This window comes from Grus americana, chromosome Z, assembly GCF_028858705.1.
Source record: "Grus americana isolate bGruAme1 chromosome Z, bGruAme1.mat, whole genome shotgun sequence".
Taxonomy (NCBI): Eukaryota; Metazoa; Chordata; class Aves; order Gruiformes; family Gruidae; genus Grus; species Grus americana.
The window spans coordinates 29897668-29919952 of NC_072891.1; the positions used below are offsets into that span (position 1 = coordinate 29897668).

Sequence of the window (22285 nt, forward strand, 5' to 3'; positions counted from 1 at the left end):
GTGCCTCCTCAGGCATTTTTTCCTGCATGTCACAAAATATTTTTGAGTATTCCTTTCATCTGTGCTTACCAAGAATGTACGAAACTGCAAAATAAATAGTTGTATCATTCATAAATGGGTGTATTTGTGCAGGTTGGGATGTTATCTGCATTCTGCTAGCTCGATTTGCGTTGCCAGATTTGGCAATCAGGCAAGATCCTACTTCATGCCACAAGAGCCGTTAAGATGAAGCCTGGACTCTTTTTTTATAGCTTCAACAAAAAATGAGGTAGTGGTTTCTTCTTGACTAGTTAGCAGTTCTGGAGATATAGCTACAAGAAGAAAGATCTTCCTCTCTTAAAAAAACAAACAAACAAAAAACAACACCCCAAACCCAATTAACCACAGACTTCAGTAAAGGAAGAACGTTCAATTCCTTTCATGGGACCGGAACAGAAAGATGGGTGTGAAACCTAATACCAGAACTGTTGACTTACTGTCTCTACAACTGGACAATGTACAGAATGGTTAATGGAGCTACCTGTTTATTTTTTCATCACTTACTTTTCTCCTTCTTACCTTGTAAGTTGCTAGAAACAGAAGCATAGCACTTCATGGGAGCTTTTGAAATTAAACAATGAGAAGGATGGTTATGGTTTTCAAAAGCAGTATTTTGAGAAACAACAGACCTGACTTCCTACTGTGGAGGAGCAGCTCTTCTAGTGACAGTTTATCTATAAAGCATGGTGAAGCTACCTGAAAGCAATTTCATGTTATAGCAAGGACCTACTGTACTGGTGGAGAACTGCATAAGATTTTTTTCCTCCAATTTCCCTTCTTTTATACAGGAGACAGAATGAGGTGGAACTGAGAGACCACCTTGATGGGTGCAAAGAGTACATAAGAAGTGTTTCGGCAGTGGTCTAGACAGCACAGAAAATTGACAAACTGGTGTTTATTTCATGGCTATTTCATGGCATCTTAAGGAGAGCATGGTTTATATTAATCTCTAAGTTAAAACTCTGAAAAGCAAATAGGAGAGGAGAAGCTGCTCTGTCCACCAATTTCCTGTGAGATAAAAGAGAATAAGTATACTAGAAAGGCCAAGATGTTAAAATAAATATTTCAGCTGGATTTTGGATGCATAGCCTTCAATGGTGCTGAAGCCCTCAACTTCAAGTGCTGTAGGTAAGAAATGCACACCATTGATCCAGGAAAAAAATCAAATATAGGGTGTCTCAGATTAGGTGCTCAAATTTGTATGTGTCCATTTAAGTTACATGGGTCTACTAAAATTAAAAGAGGTTCCATTTTTCTTGTTTCTTTCCACTGTTGACACAAAGTGATCACAACCACCTGTCAGAAGGCCTGTTGCACACTTTGAGTTTTCGTAGAGCAGTAACATCTATTAAAACCATAGCCAGTTTGTGCACTGAAGAGAGTTGTGAAGGCAGTGACTCTCTTTCAACATGCAAGTGCAGACAAGAAGGCCAGTAACTCTGACACTCAAGAGTTTTCTGGTCACCAACATGCATGCCAGATCATAGCTACGTATCGCTGATTTCTAACTAAGTGATATTTAAGTTCAAATTACACATAGGTAAGTGGCCTTAGCTTTAATTTGGTGACGTAAAGAAAGGATGGGTGTGGTGGGTAAGTTCTGTGCAATAAAGTGCCTAATTTATTCTTCACAAAGCAAATGTTTGTTACTTAATACTATTACATTAATAGTAGATGTTAATATTTTCTTTCTGAAGTTTTCATACTTGTATCTGAGATCTTATTCTGCAGTAGGTCCTTGTGGGTTTTTTCCCCCAAAATATATCCATATTTGTTTCCATTTTGACGGGTTTTTTATTTACTTCTGTTTTGTGTTTAATCTTTCACCTCCTCAGCCTTTCTGCCCCTCCCTAAGGGCACATAGCCAGTGGTCCTCAAAGACTGTAGGGATTAACATTCATACTTGAGACCACCCATACTAACACTGTTCTAAAGAAATGGTGCAGAGTAAAAGGTAGTTGTTAGCAGCACAATTTTAGGCCTTCACTGTTTGACAATCTTCCATTCCTTGCCTCAAATCATGCTATTTTCCTCTAGATACCCTCCAGCTCACTGGGAATGGAGAGATAAGCTATGACTGCCTTTCAACAGGTGAATCCTAATGTTGTTGCCACCAAGCCATATATTTAATAAAAGTAGGACAACCTAAAACTGAATTGCCTCTGCTACCCCAGAATGCATCTGTAGAAATTGTGTTTGGCTTCTGTTTTGCCTTTCAAATGAAACCTGAGTTCTGCTTGTCTGCAGAAGCAGTGAAATCTGCACCGAGGCAGAGAGAAAAATACCAGTCAGGAAACACCACTTTCTAATACAACCACAAGATACTTAATAAAAATGGACTTTTAAAAAAGTTGAGCTCTAAGTGCAGGTGAAGAGAACAGCAGTAGGGCCCGCTTTGTGCTGAGCTGACCTGGTACCTGGGGTTGGTACGTGCGTTTTCCTTACACGCTTCGTTTAGGAGTAAGAGAAACATATATCCTGGGTGCACGTGTGTTTTGGCAAAATATCATCCCAGGTAACGAGCTGGCATCTCTTTACGCCTTACACCTTACTGTCTCTGTCTGCCCAAACAGCCCCACCCGTGTGGCAGCGGGGACGAAGGACCCTGGCGATTCGCTCTGCCTGAAGGGCGGTGGGCGTCGCTCTGCCTTGCCCTGCGCAGCGCTGCCCGGGCCTGCCCTGCCCTATCCTGCCCGGCGCTGCCCGGCCCTGCCCGGCGGCCGCGCCTGCTAGGCCGGGGGAGGGCGGGCTGGACCGACGGCGCCCGGCGGTGCCCAGCGGTGCCCGCTGCCTCCTCGCCTGCCTCCGCAGAGCAGCGTTCGACCCCCGGCCGGGGGTGTTTGACACCCGCACCGCGGTTTCCAGAAGAAAAGGGGTTGGGGGGGGTGCGCAAGGATTTTCGCAGCTGTGCGCTTTCACGGGTGCAAGGTGTCTTCTCTCTGTATTGCGCTTGCCTAAACGCTAGCCTTCCCCGCTGCTTCCCTCCAGATCCCTCCAAAACGTCCACGGATGGGTGTCGCCTGTGTTATACAGGGAGGTGAAATTCCTGCCCCCTCCCAGTGACCGGGTGCACTACGGCCCGTGCGGGAGAGGCGCGGGGCGCCCGGGGTGCCGGGGCTGGGCGCTGCCGGCCGGCGGGGCAGACGGCGGCGGGGTTGAGAAGCCAGCTGTGTACAGGGGCAGATCCCTCCCACTCCGGCCGATTTCGGTGAGGAAGGTGAAATGCGGAAGTTGCCACCCAGAACTGTCAGAAGACCGTCGGGTTTTTAGCCCGGAGCATGCAATTAAGAAAAATAAATAAATAAATTAAGCCGCCCTTCGTGCGTACAGCCGGCGTCGGTCCTCCTCGGCAGCCGACACCCGCGGCTGCTCTCCCGCATGGCGACTTTACCCGCCGCTGACAGGAGGGCGTTCGCCCTGAAAATCAACAGGTAAGGGGCTTTCCTCGTACCTCGCAGCTATTCTTCGCCAGTCTTAGCCTGAGACCCGACCAAGGCAGGCGATCGGGCTATGGGAGCGGGGGCGGGACAGCTCCTCCCCGGGAGACCCCCGGGGCGTGGAGCCATCTGCCAGCTCCAGATAGCCGGGCTGGCTGTGCCGCCGCCGCCGCCCGCTGCCGGGCAGCCTTCGGGCGGGCACCCCCTGGTCCTCTGCCTGCCTGCTCCTGCGGCCGGCAAGCGGCGACCCTCGGCGCGCCCCGCCGGTCCTCTCCCGGCCGTGCGGAGGTGCAGCTCTAGCGTGCGCTTCTGCAGATTAAGTTTGCCCTGACAAAGCGTACAAAGCGTACAAAGCCGGCTATGCGTTCCTCTCCCCTGGCTGGGAGGAAACGTCCAGTCTCACCCCAGGAGTTTGTTCCCCATTTGTTCTGTCCGACCAAGCTCCGAGGCTCCTGGAGGGGCTGCTCGCTGGCGGCAGGGCAGAGGGTTGGGGTTCCTCCTCTGCACACAGCAGCAAAACAACCTGGTGCCTAAAGTAGTGCTCCTGGGAAATAAAGGTTTTATGTAGGGCATCAATATTGCAATGACATACATCCCTGGGAATATTTTTTTTCCTTTCACCCTTTCATCTATGAAAAGAAAAAATCCTTCTGATTTAAAACAAATGTATCTCCTCCCTTCCCTCAATAAACCAAACAAATTGGAGTATGGAACACCATACTCTTGCAGCTGAGCTTGCTGTCTGCAAGACTTTGGTGTCTGTTCCCAGGGAAGTGCTGACTCTCAGCTGGTCTGTGCCCTGTGGTGGCAGTAAGAAACCAAGACAATTATTTTTGTATTGTTAGGTTAAAGGAACAGACAGGCCTTCTTTTAAAGAGTCTTGTCATTTGAGACAAAAACTGTGTTTCCAGGGTGTTGATGTAAGTACAAGGTAACAGAGTTTGCTGACACATAAAAGAACAAATAAAATAATGGTAATATAAACTGAGGATAGGTCTCTGTGCCAGAGAGAAAAGTATGCAGAGAAACTCCACCTCCTCAGCAACTTATTGGAAGACATGGGGTTTGCAGTCACAGAGGATAAAATTAGCTGCTCTGTGATGTGCCTTTCCCATGGCAGAATACACATCAGTGTACCTTTCTGTATCCTTTGGGAATTCATTTTAAATTTGTGGTGGAACATTCACAAGAGTGAGACATCATATTGAGAAGCCATCGGATGAGCAGTTCACTACAGGATCCTGCCACGATTCCTGATAATTTGGAGATTTGCTTGAATAAAGAGTGTAACTGGCTGATATTTAGAGGGTTTGGGTTATTTTCTTTCTTCCTATTTTTAGGGTCAGCCTTCTGGCAGCTTTTCCCAGCTGTGGTGATGGTCACTGTTCATCTGTATGACTAAAGCCTTACTAAGTAGCGGAATCATAACGATTTATCTGGCTTCATTTCACAAAGGCTCACAAAAGTTTTGCTAGTTTTTCAACTTGATATATTTTTAAAATTTTTTTTGTTTTGATTTGATAGTGAAATGTTCAGTATTTTTTGTAGCAAATGGAATGTTCAGATATGTTACTCATCAAGTTCTGAATATGATTCCAATTTAACAATCTGCATGTTTATTTTGCAAGCAAGAATTACTAGCAGAACATCATGTTTCCCTTTCTTCAAAAGTAGCAGGTCATTTTTACATGACTCAAGTGAGTAGAGTCTCACTGACAGTGGAGTGATATATCTTCACAAGAAGTGTTTTTAATGTGGTGTTTTGGGGTTTTTTTAAAGGAATTTTCAGAATAAGAGGAATAATAGGTCAGCATGTTAGCTTTCTTGCTTGTACACAAAAGGCTAATTCACAGCTATAAAATTTTGTTCCTCTTTCTTCAGAGTTCCTGAGTTCACTTCTTCAAAATGCAGCTCTTAGTGAAAGTTGGACATTACTGGCAAGGCATCATTCACAGGCATTATTACATTGCCTGTACAGTTACTCTCCGTTCACTACAGATTCACATGCAGGCTCTTCTCTTTCTCACTTGTTCTCTTGCCGGTGACTTCACTAAGCTATATACTGTTTTTATGAGGACCAGCAGCATTTTAGGCTCTGTACCGGGTCCTCAGTAGAATGACATCAGCTGCCTCCCTGCTGGTTACATAAGGTGTACCCTGGTGTGTTCAGAAAAGTATGATAGATATCTGACCACCTGATGAACTGTGCTGAACACTGTTCTGTAGAAAAATAGCAATGACATGATCTGAAACAGTCTGTTAGTGTCATCTCCTCATGATTTAAAGTTAGTGTGAGTTATCGATCATGAGCACTGGAGCTGCAGATGCTTCAGGGACAGTTGTTACCTGACAAGCATCACATTTGTTTAAAACAAGGTAAAACTTTAAAATCAAACCTTCAGATGCCTGAAAACTTGTAAGTTGTGTATGCAACCTGCCCACATAACCGTGTCTTGCTATCACTTTATTCTTCCTTCCACCCATCTGGTGTCTGTTGCCCTGATCTGTTGCTTTCTGCCTTTTTTAATCCTGCAAACACTTGCACATATGGTTTTAATGCATGTATATTAGTAGCTCCTTCTGTTTTAATGGGATAACTTTTATACATAATGACGTTTATCATCTCATACGTAGAAGTGAAGGAGCAAGCCTTTACTGTCCCTCGTGTTAGGCAGCATTCCTAATGCTTACCTGTCTATGACCCAGAGCTAAGTTGCTGAAAACTGAGCAGGACCTCAGAAAACATCCTCTTCAAATAACATTAGTTTTATTACATGAGAAATTAAATTCCTGTCCAACTTCATAAGTTCTTTGAAATGAAGCCTAAAGTGTCTCTTAAAAGTGAGTTGTAACTGTCTTTCCAAATGGCCTCTTGCATTGGACAAAGGAAGGGGAAGAAAACCCTCATTAATGTGCAACACTAAGAGACCTTTGTGGCACTTTCTGAGTGTGGTAGGTGTCTGTGGTGGTTGGAAGCCAGCATGGGACATGAAAAAGCAGATCGTCCTTGTGGAATTGAGTCCTACGTAGTAATTAGAAGGAATCTGGGTTGCATGTTGCAAATGTGTCTATTTTCCAGTTACAGTATTTATACTCAGAAACCAAGAAAGCTGAACTGCTGAGGAAAAGCAGGTCATCATTGCTAAAAGTGTGGGCTCTAATGTTTACCAGCTGAGCAGTGTATGTTTGAGAGACCATAAAAGCTGAATTTTAATCAGTTTGCCTCAGCAGTGTGTTAGGATAAACACAGCATTCATGGAAGACATTTTCTATTTTTATTTCTTTTATTTAGCTAGTGTAGTTTACTATTTTATCTTCGACATAGATTTTGAAGTAGCAGATATTTGTTTTGACTTCAAGTGAAGAAAATTGTGCTTTAGGCACCTACCTGGGGCCCTGTCAACCACTGCTATACATTCAAAACATTTCAACACATAAATTACAAAACCAGAAAACTATCAAGAGCAGCAATACAGCTCCCTAACATATCACTTAACTTTCAGTGATGTGACTCATGCAATTAAAACCCCTCCCAACAGACATACTCCTCAACTGTCTCTATCGACAACCAATGTCTGCATTTTACAAGTGTTATAAAACAAATTTTTAGCATTTACTTCTATCATTTCATTGTCTTGCCCCTGAAATTGTCCAGCTGACAAACAAAATTTTCTTTTCCTCTTCTAGTTTTAAGAAGTACACTTAGAGATGACTTTACATGCATAGATTTATATTAAAAAAACCCAAACCCAAGCAACCCACACTACCAATATTAAAGCAAGCATTTAGCTAAAGGTTTCAAATTCAAAAAAGCCTATGATAAAAGACAAACCCCTACCTAATTCTCAAATTGTACCATGAATTCTACTTTACATTAATGATGACAATATATTTGAATTATTTCTACCTGAAATGAAACGGTCAGCTTAAATCTTATATTCTACAAATTTTTGGTTCTGAAGGTTCAAAAGAAATTACCCTAAATGGGAAAGGCTGTTGCAGAGGGGTCAGGTACAGTGCGAAACAGTTTCAGTGGCAGAACAGGCCATTTCCTATGTACTCCGATAGCAGATTTCTGTTCAGTGCAACCCCTTTATGGGGCTGAGGCCAGCATCTTTTGATTGAATTTCAATAAACCCCTTGTTATATGGATATAATAAAATGCTAATTACTCACAAGCATTGTCCAGACTCTGTTGTATTTCTTTTAATCAATTTTTCTTTTTAAACTTTGAATATATTAAATAAGCTGCAGGGCCAACCTCAGTCCTTCGTAAGTACAATAGATTTACGTAATAAGAATAAAGATGTAGTGCATTTTTAAAACAATGTGATAAATGCTCATAGTCACTTTCTTAAATAAAGTAATACATTATAAAAACCTTAATAAAATTACCAGTCTGATAATAGCAAAGGCATTTTCCGTGTGTTTGCTGCATACCTAAAATGCACATTCATACTTTATCAACTTCTAAAAGCTGCTTGTAGATATATCCTTATCAAGCATGAGCATAGCCTTATAATATGTAATGTCAGTTCAGTGGTAGTATTAAACAAATCCTGTGTTCATTTTCACTGAGTCAACCTAATTCAAGAAAGAGAGTCACAAAGGAGAGCACACTTCATGAAAGGGTTGAATCCTGCTTTACTCTAATGAGTTGCATGCTGGGAATCTAAGTGAGGATAACTCAAGTTAATAAGCCTTTGCAGGTTTATATTCAAGACAGGTTTTTCAAATTATCAAATAATAACCCATTTGAATTAATCTAAAATCCATACCATAAATATGCAGTGCACTATGGCTTTTAAGACAGGTTAAAAAATTCCAATTTGTAATTGCTGTTGGAAAAGACTACTTCTTACATACTAGATGTGTGAAATACTAGTGGGTTTGTATTTGTTACAGAGAATATTAAACACTAATAACAGATTAAAGATAAAAAAATCAGGATGTATATGTTTCATATGTTATGTATATATTAACAATCTGTTAATAACAGTTTATAGTAAACGGCCAGTTTTCTTAGACTTCCATAAAAATAAATGAGAAGCTGATTTTTTAAATCCTTCTGAGAAAATTACTTGGAGTTGCATGTGTAGGAAGTATAAAGATCAGGTTTGCATCTTAGAACCAGAGGAAAGGTTTGGGTTGGAAGGGACCGTAAAGAAAAGAGAGAGGTTAATATACCTAAGGAAAAGGCCATGTGAGGCAAGGACATCTTTCGCAAGATCAGGTTGCCCAAAGCTCCATTCAACCTGAGCTTGAACTCTTCCAGGGAGGGGGCATCCACAACTTCCCTGGGCAACCTGGTCCAGCATTTCACCACCCTCATTGTAAAAATAATCCTTTCTTATATCTAGTCTGAATCTACCCTCTTTTAGTTTAAAACCATTACCCCTTGTCCTATCACTACAGACCCTACTAAAAAGTCTCTCTCCGTCTTTCTTATAATCCCCCTTTAAGTACTGAAAGGCTGCAAGAAGTCTTCCCAGCCCCTTCTCTTCTCCAGGCTGAACAACCCCAACTCTCTAAACCGGTCTTCATAGGAGAGGTGCTCAAGCCCTCTGATCAGCTTCGTGGCCCTCCTCTGGACTCGTTCCAAGAGGTCCATGTCTCTCTTGTGCTGGGGACCCCACAGCGGGACACAGGGATCTCACAAGAGCAGAGGGGCAGAATCACCTCCCTTGACCTGCTGGTCACGCTTCTTTTGATGCAGCCCAGGACACGGTTGGCTTTCTGGGCTGCAAGTGCACACTGCCGGCCCATGTCCACTTCTTCATCCACCCATATCCCCAGGTCCTTCCCTGGAGGGCTGCTCTCAATTCCTTCATCCCCTAGTCTGTACTGATATTTAGGGTTGCCTTGACCCATGTGCAGGACCTTGCACTTGGCCTCGTTGAGCCTCATGAGGTTCACATGGGCCCACCTCTCCAGCCTGTCAAGGTCCCTCTGGATGGCATCCCTTCCCTCCAGCATGTTGACTGCACCATGCAGCTTGGTGTCATCAGCAAACTTGCTGAGGGTGCATGTGGTCACTTCCTGACTTACTGCAAGCTGATTTCTCCTAGTTTTTTATGGCATCATTGTCTTGGTGTGTTCTGGATTTGTATTCAGCATAAGGAATATATTGTACGTGGCTCTAATGCAGGTGCAGAGGAGGAAGGGAAGACAGGGAGCTCTGCTCCTTCACATGCCACTCATAAAGACCAGCCCCCACTGCAGCCTCTGCACATAGATGCTTTACCTCCCATCCCACCACTGTCTGGATTCAAGGCAATCTGAGTGAGCAGAAAAGATGAGGAGTTGAGACCATAGTTTCATCCCTGTTGTATCAGTTATGACTGTTCACTGCATGTGAACGACTAAACAGCCATTAAATGCCCCACGTGGCCTTTTCCTTAGGTATATTAACCTGTCTCTCTTCTTTTGGGACATTTTTACAGTTACTCCTTCACTCCAAGGGAGAGATATAATCTGCAGGAATAACAACCTTCTAAATTTACCACAAAGTCAAGAATATTAAAGCCGGCTAGGGATGGATGCTATCTATTGTAAATAGCTCTAAAGATAATAGAGGGAACTTACTAATGCCTGTGAGGTTATCTTTTCATCAGCCCTAAAGATAATTCATTTGCCTTTGCTAGGGTGTTTCCAGTGAGCAGTCAAATTAGACTAAATCTACGTCAGTGCAGCGCTTCTTAACATGTTTTACAACCACACTTGAGCAAACGACAAATTTAAGCAGTATACAGTTTGGCTGGTCACTATGTATAATTAAGACCAGTATCAGCTGATTTGCATCTCACATTCTGGCATTGATAATTGTTGCATTTAAGACCAACTATATCATAGCCTGTCTGCATCTACACAGCCTGCTGAATTATACCTAGATTTTGACATCCAGACCTTTCCTCTGGTAGACTGTGTGAAAGATTACAACATTTCCTGCCTGAAATGCATCTAACTTTTAGGAAGTAGAAAAGAAAGAGTAAGATAATGTCCTCTTAACTACTTTTCAGAAGATACTAATGCCTCTGGTTATTCACGGTGTTTTACTTTTGGTTTGTATCATTTACCGTGAACTTCATGATTACCTTTTCTGGAGTGGTCTGCCTGCTATAGAGTCAAGGTGATAGTAGCCGCATAAGTAGGGGATTGACGGCAAACACAGGCCCATCCAGCCAAATCTCTATCAAAAATTACAAGTGCAGGAAAGATAGGCGCCATAACACAAGTGTATTCTTTATCAGCAAGTAGGCAGCTGTAGAAAAAGCAGTTGGTCATGCAAGCAGAATACAGTTGTTACTGTTGAGACAGATGTTATTGACAGCTGTTGTTAGCAGGAAGCTAATCTTTTCATCTGACTGAGTACTCAAATTGTGTTTAAAATATAACCATCTATTTTCTATTACAGTTGTTGAAGACTGGTATTATACTGTACTTTCATATCTCTGCAATCATTGGAATCAGACATAATAATCCCTGCTACATGATTAGAGTACTGATGGTTTTGCTTTTTCTCTGGAAGATGGCTGGTGAGCAGGTTCTGAGCAGAAAAGCTGCATTTTAAAATCCTTTTTTAAGATCTTTTATCCCTCTTAGACTTTAGACATCTATGTGCATTGTGAAGTCTAGACTGCAATTTATGATGAGGTTCTTTTTTCATAGTACAGGAAATCCTAAGCTTACCCAAGAAAAATGTAGTTGCAAATGAGAAACATCTTTATGTCCACCAGGTCCCGCGTATGAACATTCCCTATTTATCTTTCCAAACAGTTTTCATTTTCAGATGTGAAGTGAAAACCAGCCAGGAAGAAATATTTAATGTTGTATTTTATACCCTCTACCACTTTTAGATTTTGTAATCATTAAAAATTACAGTTCGTGAGCATAGTTCAGCGTAGTTGTCCTTTTTTCTATTCTGACTTGATTTCTTTTTTTATTTGATTTGAAAAGCACACACCAGACTATACTGTTGTTTGTAGCAGTACGAAAAAGGATAGCTTGTGAAAAGTGCTTACCTGATAACATACTCACACTAAATGCTTGCCATCATGAATGCAGTTGCAAAAAAATAGGTCCAGGCCTAGATCAGCCAAGTTCATATAAAAAGCCCACAATATTTTTCCTCATGACCTTTGTAGAATAATACTTGCACATGATGAAGCACACAGTTTCCTGAGCTTCAGTAATAGTGACCTGGAGGCTTTTTATAACAAGTCAGCACACCTGGACTCAATATTAGTATTTTTCCCTAAAGTCGAGCAAACTGGATTAGGTAAGAGTTTATTTTATTTCAATTGTCACATGATCTGAGCTTTACAATCATTGTAATAACTAAACCTCATGTTTAGAACATTGTTAGAGTAAAATTTTACCTTTCTCCAAGCTTGAAATTTTCCAGATAAATCACAAAGGGAAGTTCAGTTTGTAACTTATGATATAAAATGTCTTGCATCATCCAAATGTATTTCTGAGGGTATGTAATGTAATTTCTATGGAATTTGTACCTGTAGTGATAGCCAGCAGATACAAAAATACATTATTTTTAATAGCATAGTTGTTAACATATGCCAAATTCTGTGGACATTCTTATTTTTAAAAGTGTCAGTGGAAGATCCAGCTTTCAAGTGTATCTTAGTTACTGCTCTGGCTCCCACTGAAGTTGAATCAAAATTCCCTGTTCTAAAAGTGGCAGTACCTTTTCATGTACTTGAAATTGGGCCATTTTTTTTCCAGGTATGCTGCCCTAATAAAAGATCCTACTTTTTCTAGTTAAACTTACATCTCTAGAGAAAAAAATGTTATTCTAAGTAGTAACTAGAAAAATCCCAACTCGTGGTTTTCCTGTCACAGAAAGGTCACACTAAAGCTCCACAAATCTGTATTCTTAGGAAATGAGGAGCCAAAAATATTAACACAATTTTTTTTCCAGTTCTATGCCATTTGCATGATCTCCTCCTCTGTCTTTTGAAGTACTCACAGTAGTAAAGACCCAGCTGTGAATATATTGTGAATTTCTTTGAAGTTGTCAGTCATGAGACAAAATACATATTTCTTATCTTGTTGATAAAAATACCAGCTGTGACCCTGATAAAAATAAAACCAACCCTGTAGGAGCAAAAAAAGAAAAAATTCCCTAGAATAACATTTACATGGTCTTTATTATTACTATTAATAGTCTGACTTTTTTTCCCACTTATTATTAATACTTGTTTATTACAAAGAAAGTAAAAATAAGTGCATAAAACATTGAACGTGGTACAGGTTTTACAAAATTATTGGCATTATGGTAGCATTTTCTTAGTGAAATCCTTGTGAAGCTCAGAGAATACATATGAGCTGGAAGAGAAATCCTTGCATTTATTTCATAGTCACCCTGTTGTGAATTGTTAGGATAGTGCAGACAGAACAAAAATCTAAAAGCACAACCTGATACCATTGTATGCCATTTCAAGTCACAGTATAAAAGGGAGATTGCATGTATGATCACTAATGCTTTTGCAATTGCCCTTGTTGTTGTTGTTGTAGAGGATCTAAGATTTTGGAAGACATTTAAACAGTTTAGCAAGAAACAAGTCAAAAAAAAAAAAAAAAAAGAAAAAAAGAAGAGGTAGGCCCTAACTACAAAGTTTTGCCCTGGAATATAGACCTGTAGAGTCTTCTGGAGACTTCAAGGGCATATATGTCAGAAAGCTTTTCTTCAGCCATCTCAGTTGAAACGAACATGTAATGAGGAACCAATGCGAGCTTTAGTACTTCAAGCAGAGAGTGCTCTGAGCTAACCACAGAAAATTATCCTTAGATAAATTGAGGTTAATACCTTCAGTATGAAAGATTTGTGTATATATTGCTGTATGCTGATAGATTTTTAGTTAATGGAGAAAACAAAAGAATTCTGTTGTTTTCACACAAATTCATCTTCTGTTAGCATCAACTAGCATCATGTGAAATATTCATTAGAAACTTTGTATCATATATATAAACTATCATGATCAGTTTAAGTCTATATTAGGATGAGAGATAGGATTGATTTATACTCTCTGCTTTCCAAGAAGTACCATTAAACTATCATATGAAACATTACACCTAAACCCACCTTCATTGCAAGAGCCAACCAGTCAACAATGCATACACAATGTCTTCTCAAACGTTGCATCATAGCTTTTCCATATTATCCATAGAGCACAGTGATTAAAAAGCACATGAAAGCATAGTTCATCAGGACCAAATCCTAATCCTAGTGTTCAGTTTCTTTGCGTGGAATGAAAATATGGTTGTCCTTTTCTTCTACCACCAGGATTAGAAAATATTTTTTATGTGTGCTTATGTTTCTTGCTGAGGGAGAAACAGCAAAACTGAGCAGCCCTGAAAAATCTTCACTGAATGAATGGCATACATCACCTGGGACAAAAAAAAAATTGACTTCTTGCCTGTTTTACTTTATAACAAGCTGCCAGCATAACAAATTCAACGATTTCCTCTCGTAGTCTTCTTTCTTTGTTCGTGCACCATCTCCTTTGAGAAGATTGTGGTTAAATTTCAGCTGTCTCAGATAGAATGTTTATTGCCTTAGCTGATATAGAGTCTTAATGTAGTAGACCCCAAAGTAGGGGTGTGCCAGAGGTTGTGCAGCCTACCTGAGCCATCAAGGAAATAGCAGCCAGTTCAGATCGACCACTGCTGTGAACAGTGACTAACAAAGCAGAGCTCTAGTGCCTTAAGGACTAATTAGAAGCTGAGAAGAAAAACAGGCAGTTCCACTGGCGGTAAGAAAAGGACTTCTAAGCAAGATTCCCATATTTGCTAGTTAAAGATCTGGATTGTTGCCCAAAACTTTGTGTGTGTTTGTGTGTGGGAGTGGAGGAGGGGGATAGGTAATTGTTACCTTTTTCTATTCCGGCGATTTTTGTTGCTTGTAACTAGAGAAGTTTCATGTTAAGTTCAGAAAAAGAACAAAAGCTAGCTGAGAATTTTCTATGTCAGTGTCAGATGAAAGAGATTACTCCTCAGGGTAGCCAAGACTGAATATTTTACCTGTTAAGCAAAAGTTTTCACTATTTTACTTTATGATTCCACCATCTGTATACATTTAAATGTGAATGTTTCTTCATCCTTGGGGATAGTTCTTGTAGTCTCCTTTTATTTCATTTTTTCATCTTTCCTTGCTGTCTAATTGTGTATGCAGCTCTTGCAGAAGACAACTTACTGTTCCTCAGAGTCTGTTGGAAAGGATTGTAAGGGTGTTAGGGATTACTCTTCTGCCTCCCTCTAGTAGGTAACTTCTAATAGTAGGTAACTTTGGATAACTTGATCCAGTAGGTGTGTGAAGCATACTTTTAAAAATCAGGTTTTTTCTTACAAAGTTACTGATTTCCAGTTAATAGATGATTTTTAAAGCTGTTCTCTTTCTGTTTTCCTTTATATCTAAATTGCTGTTCTGTGTTTAAGTTTTCATATTATCTACATACTACCAAAATACCCATTGTGCCTGCTTTTAAACTACCTATTTCAAAGAACTATATTGCTGAGCAGAATTTACAGTGAAACTACAGAACCGGCTTTATGCATTATAGGTATAATTTTAATTACAGAACCCAGCAGTTTCAGATTTAACATATGTTAGAGAGAGAAAATAAATGGCTATTTTATCTTCCTTTCCTGATACCTCCTCTAGGCCCAACCAATAACCCAAATCTCCAGGTTCCCAATCCTGCAATAAGCTCTGCCCTGGGAAACATCTCAGAATTTGACCTACAAGTTAAAATCAATTTTAAGAACCTCCAGGTGTAGTCTGTTACTTTGGTTACACTGTTGTTTGAATATATTATGCAAACTGTACACTTTGCATTGGAGAGTATTTGTGAAATACATATTATGTCTCAACTTTTTGTTAGCGATTCAGGAGAATTGCTGGAGGATTGCATCTACCAGTGGGACAGACCCTGGTGAAATTCTGATTAAGCAGCACCAGTTTGGGGGTTTGGGGTAGTTTTGTTTTGTTTTGTTTTGCTACCCTCTAATCCCATCTGGGTGGATCAGGAAGTCTGGTGACTTCTGGCTTTTTCAAGATTTACACCAGAGAAGTACAGCATCATCACTCAGGTATGGTCAAGGCAACACAGAGTGAAGCAGTGAATTCCAATTGGCATTATTTTGCTCGAACACCATGGAGCAGCCAAGGATGTAGAAAGTCCAGAAGAGCTTTAGGCTGCCATCATCTCCCATCTTTCCACAGGTTTACACTATCTGGCAACATGCCACGTGAACACTGACTAACTGTGAATTCAGCAGTGACTTTTGTGGAAAAAAACTCCTCCAAATCTACACTGCTTTCTTTTCAGCTAGTGTTTCCTCTTTATCCTAAACAAAGGGACAGGTGCTAACAAGAGAGGTCTGTAGAGCTACTAACACTGCTGAGTCCTATTGCCAGTCTCTGAAAGGCTTGCAGTTGCCCAGATGCTGTTCTCCAGGTAGTTCAGAGACATGATCTATGTCACCAGTGTGCTCTTGTCTCTGTGACATCACCAGATGGCCACTCCCAGTGTCCTGCTGCTGTTGCAGTGGGAATATTTTTCCTAATAGCTTATTAAATCTTGCTTGCTTCAATTTAAGATGATTAGTTCTTCTTCTTCCCCTTATGCACATCAGTTGCTCACTGATTTCTTTACAGATTGCTGCCTTTTACATAGTCGAGGACAACTGCCGTGTCCCCACAGTCATCTCTTTTGTAACACATTTTTTTCAATCTTTCCTCACAGATCATCCTTCCCAAAATTTTTAGCATGCTGATTGCTCTGTTTTGAAGCCTTTTAAATTTCACTGCATCTTACTCTGTGGTGTTCTAAGTGTGTACATCAGCCTAAGCACTGTCCCAGTGGCTTAAATAACCAGAAATAACTTCTCTTTTTCCTCACTTATGGTACTTTGTTAGTAAGTATCCCAGTATAGTCTCTGAGCCTCTTCTGTGGCATGGCTATTTCTTTTCCTTTTTTATATTTATGCATTTGATTTTTTTTTTCTTTCTAAGTTTAGGAAGGGGTTTACATTTATTTTTATTGAATCTAACTGCGCTGATTTCAGACTGTTTCTAAAATACAAGGTCATTTTGACTGCTAGTCCTGCCTTTGAGAGCACTCACAATTCCTTCCAGTCTGATGTGATCCACAAATTTTATTACTGTTACCTATACCATTGTCAGTGATGTAAAAGAAAATATGGACAGGAACTAGACTGAGGAATGAATAACTCACTTCTTACAGGAGTGCAGTAGAGTTCGAAATCTCTTCACAATCTTCTTTTGAACTATTGATGACTATGCCTTGAATATGTTTTTTTAACCAGTTTTGGAACCAGCTATGATGATTCATTCTAGCCACCATCTCTTTACTTTGCTTATAGGAGTGTCATGAAGGACACTATCAAAAGCCTTACTGAAGCCAGTTAAACTATCACAGAAAACTATTAGATTTTATTTTACGTGACTGCCCTTTGATAAATCCATATTGGCTGATCATCATTACCTGATACTTGCCAATAATATACCAATAACTGCCAAGCTTTTTGGACCATAGCTTCCTACAATCCACAGTTTCTAGTTGTCCACCATACACTTCATAATCAGAATATTAATAAACAGGCAAGTGAGTTTTATGTTATACCTTGCTACATACATTCATTCATGATCAGAGATTATTTGCAGTGAGAAGATGAATGACAATAACCTTGATATATAAGCACTGTTCTTTTTAAAATAGAGCAAAAATAATCTGAAGAATCCACAGACTTCCTCGCTCTCCCTACATGGCTTCTTGCTTATATAATTATTGAATAACCTTTAAAAAATTCCCATTTCATCCTGTCTGATTTTTGGAATACCACTGATGAGTAGGAATTTATCTTCAAAATAGATTTCTTTTTTTTTCTCTGTAACTCTGGTTATGGTCTGTCTGCAAATGCTGCTGCCTTCAGATTGGAGCAATGTCCCACTCATACCTGGCATGGCCTTTTGACCTACGAGCAGCTACTCTTATTTATGCATCTTTTACTTTAGAAGTCAGGCCTAATACCTGTAATACCTTCTGTGAAATGCCTATCTCTTAACACAAGCACAACTGCACTGAGTGGAGTTTAGGTTTTTGTCATGATTGTTAAGAAAAGCAGTAGTAGGAGATTAAGTGTCACGGAACAGGTATAGTAGTCGTAGAAATCAAGAGGCCACAGAGAAGAGAAGGTGCAGACCAAACAGGCAAACTGTCCTGTGGCATCTGGTAATTCTAAGATGCCTATTAATGCTTGCTGGAGTTGGAAGAGTCTCATATGGAAGGGAAAGTCTTCTTGCCGCTGTATTTCCCTGTCTCCCAAGTAGCTGCCCTGGTGGGCTACCATTTGGGGGCTTTTTCACTTGTAATCTGCATCTCGATCTTTTAAAAAATTTGTCCTGAATATTCATGGTGAAATATATTGTAGACGTTTTGTTACCATTTAATGGTTGATTATTCTCAAATCATATTAAATATGAATTGATTTGTTTCCATGAAAAATGACCAAGCTGCTCTGATTACTGAATTTTCAGATTGGGTACACACAACTGTACTGTCACCCTGGGATTTCTGAAGAATTCAGTACTGGTCTCTTTCTGCTCCCATTGAAATCAGTTAATTAGCACTTTAGAAGTCTTTTCCTCAAATGTTCAGCTGATACAGTATAGGCTGATTTTTAAATTCATGCTTTGGTTTGTCTTGTTCTTTTCACAGCAGACTGCATTATTAAGTCTGGGCTTACACTGTTCAGTGAGTGGTTGTGTCTTGTTTTTATCCCATGGTCAATTACTAGTTCATTAAAATATTTACCTTCATGATGTTATATTTTCTTTCTCTGCTCTATTACCCTGTATCTTTGCTTTGCAGAAATGAGTGTGCAAGTATTGCTGTACAGGTTGCAGTCACATTTCCCTTAAGGGCAAGGTTATTCTTGCTTGCATAGCCTTTCCCATTCACAAGAACTGCAATATAATGATAGAAATCTGTTGGAAGAGTGTCAGAATCTTAATTACATATGATTGCAAATGTTTTTTGAGGTTTGCATCAACTACAAAACACGAGGAGTCTAGAACATCATCAAAATACATTTCTGAACAGTGGGACAGGAGACTAAAGTGGCTAAAGTCTGGCATTTGGAATTTGTATGGGAATAATTGTTTTTCTCTGCTTAATTAAAGGCACTCCTCTGCAGAAATAAGAAAGCAATTTACTCTCCAACCAGGCTTTGCACAGTTCTGTCAACGAAGCTTAAGTACCCCTGGCTTTTCTACTCTTCATCTGGTAAGTTCCAGGTTTATCTTCTCTACACAGGTTTGGCATCTACATTTTTTAATGTTTTTAGTGTAATTGAATTATCTTCTTAAGTTGTCTTGCTTTCCACTGACTTCTGCCTGAAGCCATTAAAAAATACTGCCTGGTGAGCTGAGGAAATTATGCATTTGAAAAAAAAAACTGAGAATGGTCCTTGGAGCCTGAAATAGTTTTTCTGCATACTACTATACATCAGAGTTAATTAGTCAGCGTTGGATTATTTTACATCCTTTCCTTGCTGGAAACATTCAACTCCATCAAGTAAATGCTTGGTGTGGTGATCACAGATGATTTGCAAAAGGAGGTCAGCGAATAGAGAGAAAAAAGGAAAGGCAGAGGCTCAGCTAGCTTGGCTTAATACACAGTGTCCAGAGCTAGCAGCAGAGAGGGCACGCAGACCGGTTTTTCAGTGCTGTAGAGGAAGCAAGTGAAATGACAAATGCCAAAGTATGCCCTGATTGGCATAGATATAATTGAGTCAACTGTTATGTGTCTCCGAATCATCTTCAGCCTTCCACATGTAATCCCCTCTCTAAAGAAGTCAGACCATATGACACTGCCCTTATGACAAAGGGAAAAATTGCCAGATCTTCTTAATTGCCTTTCAGGAAGATGAGTATTCCCACTATGCCATAAATAAAACTGACTACGATTTTTATACTCTCCTTTTTCATTCCCTTTTAATTTTTTTTCTTATTTTGTGAGACCCAATAATTAGAAGCAGGAAAAGTCTTTGTGCACCAGTGATTGTGAAAAATGTAAAATACTAGATGTAAACAGTTACTTCCTGTGTGTAACTCACTTCTTTAATCTGAAACGCTGTGGTGTTTTAACTTATTCCTTGCGGTTCAGCCTGCGGAGGCTAGGTCCCTTCATCTACATGCAGACAACTGCTTTTGGTCTTGAGAAACCTGGTAACGTTTCATTTACCGAGTATTGCGCCGTAGCTGCCATTTTGTGTGCTGTCACAATCTACATGCCTCTAATCCATCATCCTTAAAAAGGTATGTTTTCAGTAATGATTTGTGGCATTTTCTGTAGAATAATTGGTTTGCACACCTGTATGAGGTGTGAAAAGGAGTGTTGGCTTCTCGGTTGAAACAGTATCTCTGTTGCCTTTGATAATTTGCACAAATTGCTAGGGAGACCATTACCCTCCATGTGCATTTACCTTTTCCACCATCTTTTTTACATTTGTGTCTAGTTTATGATAGTCAAGAGCACACATTTCTAGTGATTAAAGTTTATTATTAACACTTCAACTGGAAAAAGAAGACACAATGGAAAGTGATAGATTTGACTTGTCAGAATGGAAAAGTGGGATTTCTGAAAGGAAGTGCAATTCTTAATCAAAAATTAGATTGTATTAAGCAAAAATGTTTTGCATGTGAAACATGACTTCTTCAGCAATTGAAAATATGTAATATGCTTTTGTATACTTTAAGCTGTGATTTAGTTTAATCTTTTGTGAATTTTTTTTTTTAGTAGATATTCATATATATATATGTATATACACTAACATGTAATGTTTTACCCACTGGCAGTACAGTAAGTGAACTTCAAGGATATTATGCTGGCAATTAAAAAAAAAAATGAAAAGCTATAAAGATCACTATTTACTCATAACTGTTGATCCAATATGCTCAGCACTACACTCGGTACAAACCAGAGATAGTGCTTAACCTAAAAATTTATTAACAGCACAGTGCATTTCTTCAGCTGGCTGCCTCATTATTTGCTGGAACTAGTGTCAGTTTTAGGTTTTCCCTTTGAATGAAAAGAGCAATGAAAGAGAGAGATTTTCCCAAAAGTGTTTTCAGAGAATTCAATTGATCCCTTAAATGTACAGGCAGAGGAGTGAGCTCAGAGACTTTATTTATGCAGAGACCAATACAGTTTCCCTATAAAAGGGGAACTTGGGGTGGGGGGTGGTGGTTCATTGTGTTCAAAGGTCTCTACTACATCATTTGCAGGAGTATTTACCACATCTTTTTTTTTTCCAAAAGTTTTAAATGGTTTGCTTCTCCTACATGTTTTAAGAACATTTCTTCTAAATATGCTTCACTTTCTGCATGGTGTTTCTGGATTTTTATTAGCTGAATAACTTTCTCACTTATATTTCCAGAACACTAAAAAGGCTCCAAAACTCATATTTACCACTAATCAGCTTTAACTCATCTTCCTATCATCTACAGTGACTGACGTGGCATATTGTGTGTGAGCCATTTTAGTTCAGAGTTACCAGGAGCTTTGCCGCTGTTGAGCACCTTTGCATGTTTCATAAATTGTGGAATTCCTCATTGTCCTATTGAGCTAAAATTCCTGATGTTGTGGGTGTATCACTGTTATGTGCAGAGGTCGCTTCATGCTCAGGTGAAAATCCTATCAACTTCCATGAGAGCCTTGCACGAGTAGGACTCAGTAATAATGAGTGAAGGCTTCATGATTTTGGCTCACAGACTTTATTTGCAGAGAAGAACACTGGAGTATGAGGAAGATAGCTCCAGAATGCACGTTAGATGAGACAGTAGCCCCAGTAACATTGAATATAAAGGTAGTGGTGGTATCCAGGACATTGGGTGCTTTATTTTGCCTACACCCCATCAACAGCAGCATACGGGTAGATGATCTGATCTATGTTCAGACTATTGCTGGCAGCTTCAGAAGGCAGTCTTGTGAAAGGTATTTGGGCTAATCAGTGCAATGCAATCCTTGCTCTTTACAGACGAGGATGATTTGATAGCTATCTTTTGCTAGAATTCTTCCTCCTAGTAAATTAGTTATTCCAGTGCTATTATTCTAATGCTCTGTTTTTCTGTATTCTTACCGTGCTGAGGTGTCCTTACCGTGCTGAGGTGTCCTTGACCTTTATGGAACTCACAGAACATAAAATACAGGGTTTCTAGAGACATAGCTTTTAGATCTATTTGTTACTTGTGAAGAAAATTAACAATATGAGATGCTGGTCTGTACTCAACTGGACAGATGTTTTATTTTCTAAACACATACAGGCTATTTTTGTTGGCTATATAGGAAGTAAAATAATTTTCAGTTTTATCTATACATAGAATAACACATACTTTTAACATGTGAAGTCACATTTATGTGTATGTGGAACACTTCTAAGTACCATATCAAACACAATTTTCTGTCTCTGTTTTTGAGACTACGCGGATAAAAAGAGCCAGACAGCTTCATAGCGTGTATGAGTGGCAGAGCTTGTACTTGTTTAACTTTGTTCTAATCAGATGTTCTGTCTAAGAACGGCTGATTAAATGTAATCACATACAACTGCTCTCTGTCAAGGTGCAATGCCCTTTGCTGTAGAAATGGTGGATATCTAAGGTTTGCAATAATAACTTTAGTAGTTTCATGTAATCTTTTATGTAGTTACTGTACCAAACCTTGAGAAATCCAATAAGATTAGAACTCCAGTAAGATGCAAACCACTAACAT

The 22285-nt window shown here is 39.7% G+C and overlaps 1 protein-coding gene across 3 annotated transcripts in view; it reads left to right on the forward strand.

Moving 5' to 3' along the window:
• The first annotated feature begins 3272 nt into the window (after nt 1–3272).
• The window catches only part of DOCK8 (dedicator of cytokinesis 8), a 95628-nt gene continuing 76615 nt past the window's right edge, over nt 3273–22285 (forward strand). The window contains exons 1-2 of one of the 3 annotated variants that reach the window (XM_054809975.1): nt 3273–3470; nt 18697–18799. In XM_054809975.1, coding sequence (XP_054665950.1) covers nt 3418–3470; nt 18697–18799 — 156 coding nt within the window. In that variant the 5' untranslated portion in view covers nt 3273–3417. Of the gene's footprint in view, nt 3471–18696; nt 18800–19690; nt 19834–22285 lie in introns of those variants that run through there. The other 2 variants (XM_054809976.1, XM_054809977.1) reach the window with 2 other exon arrangements.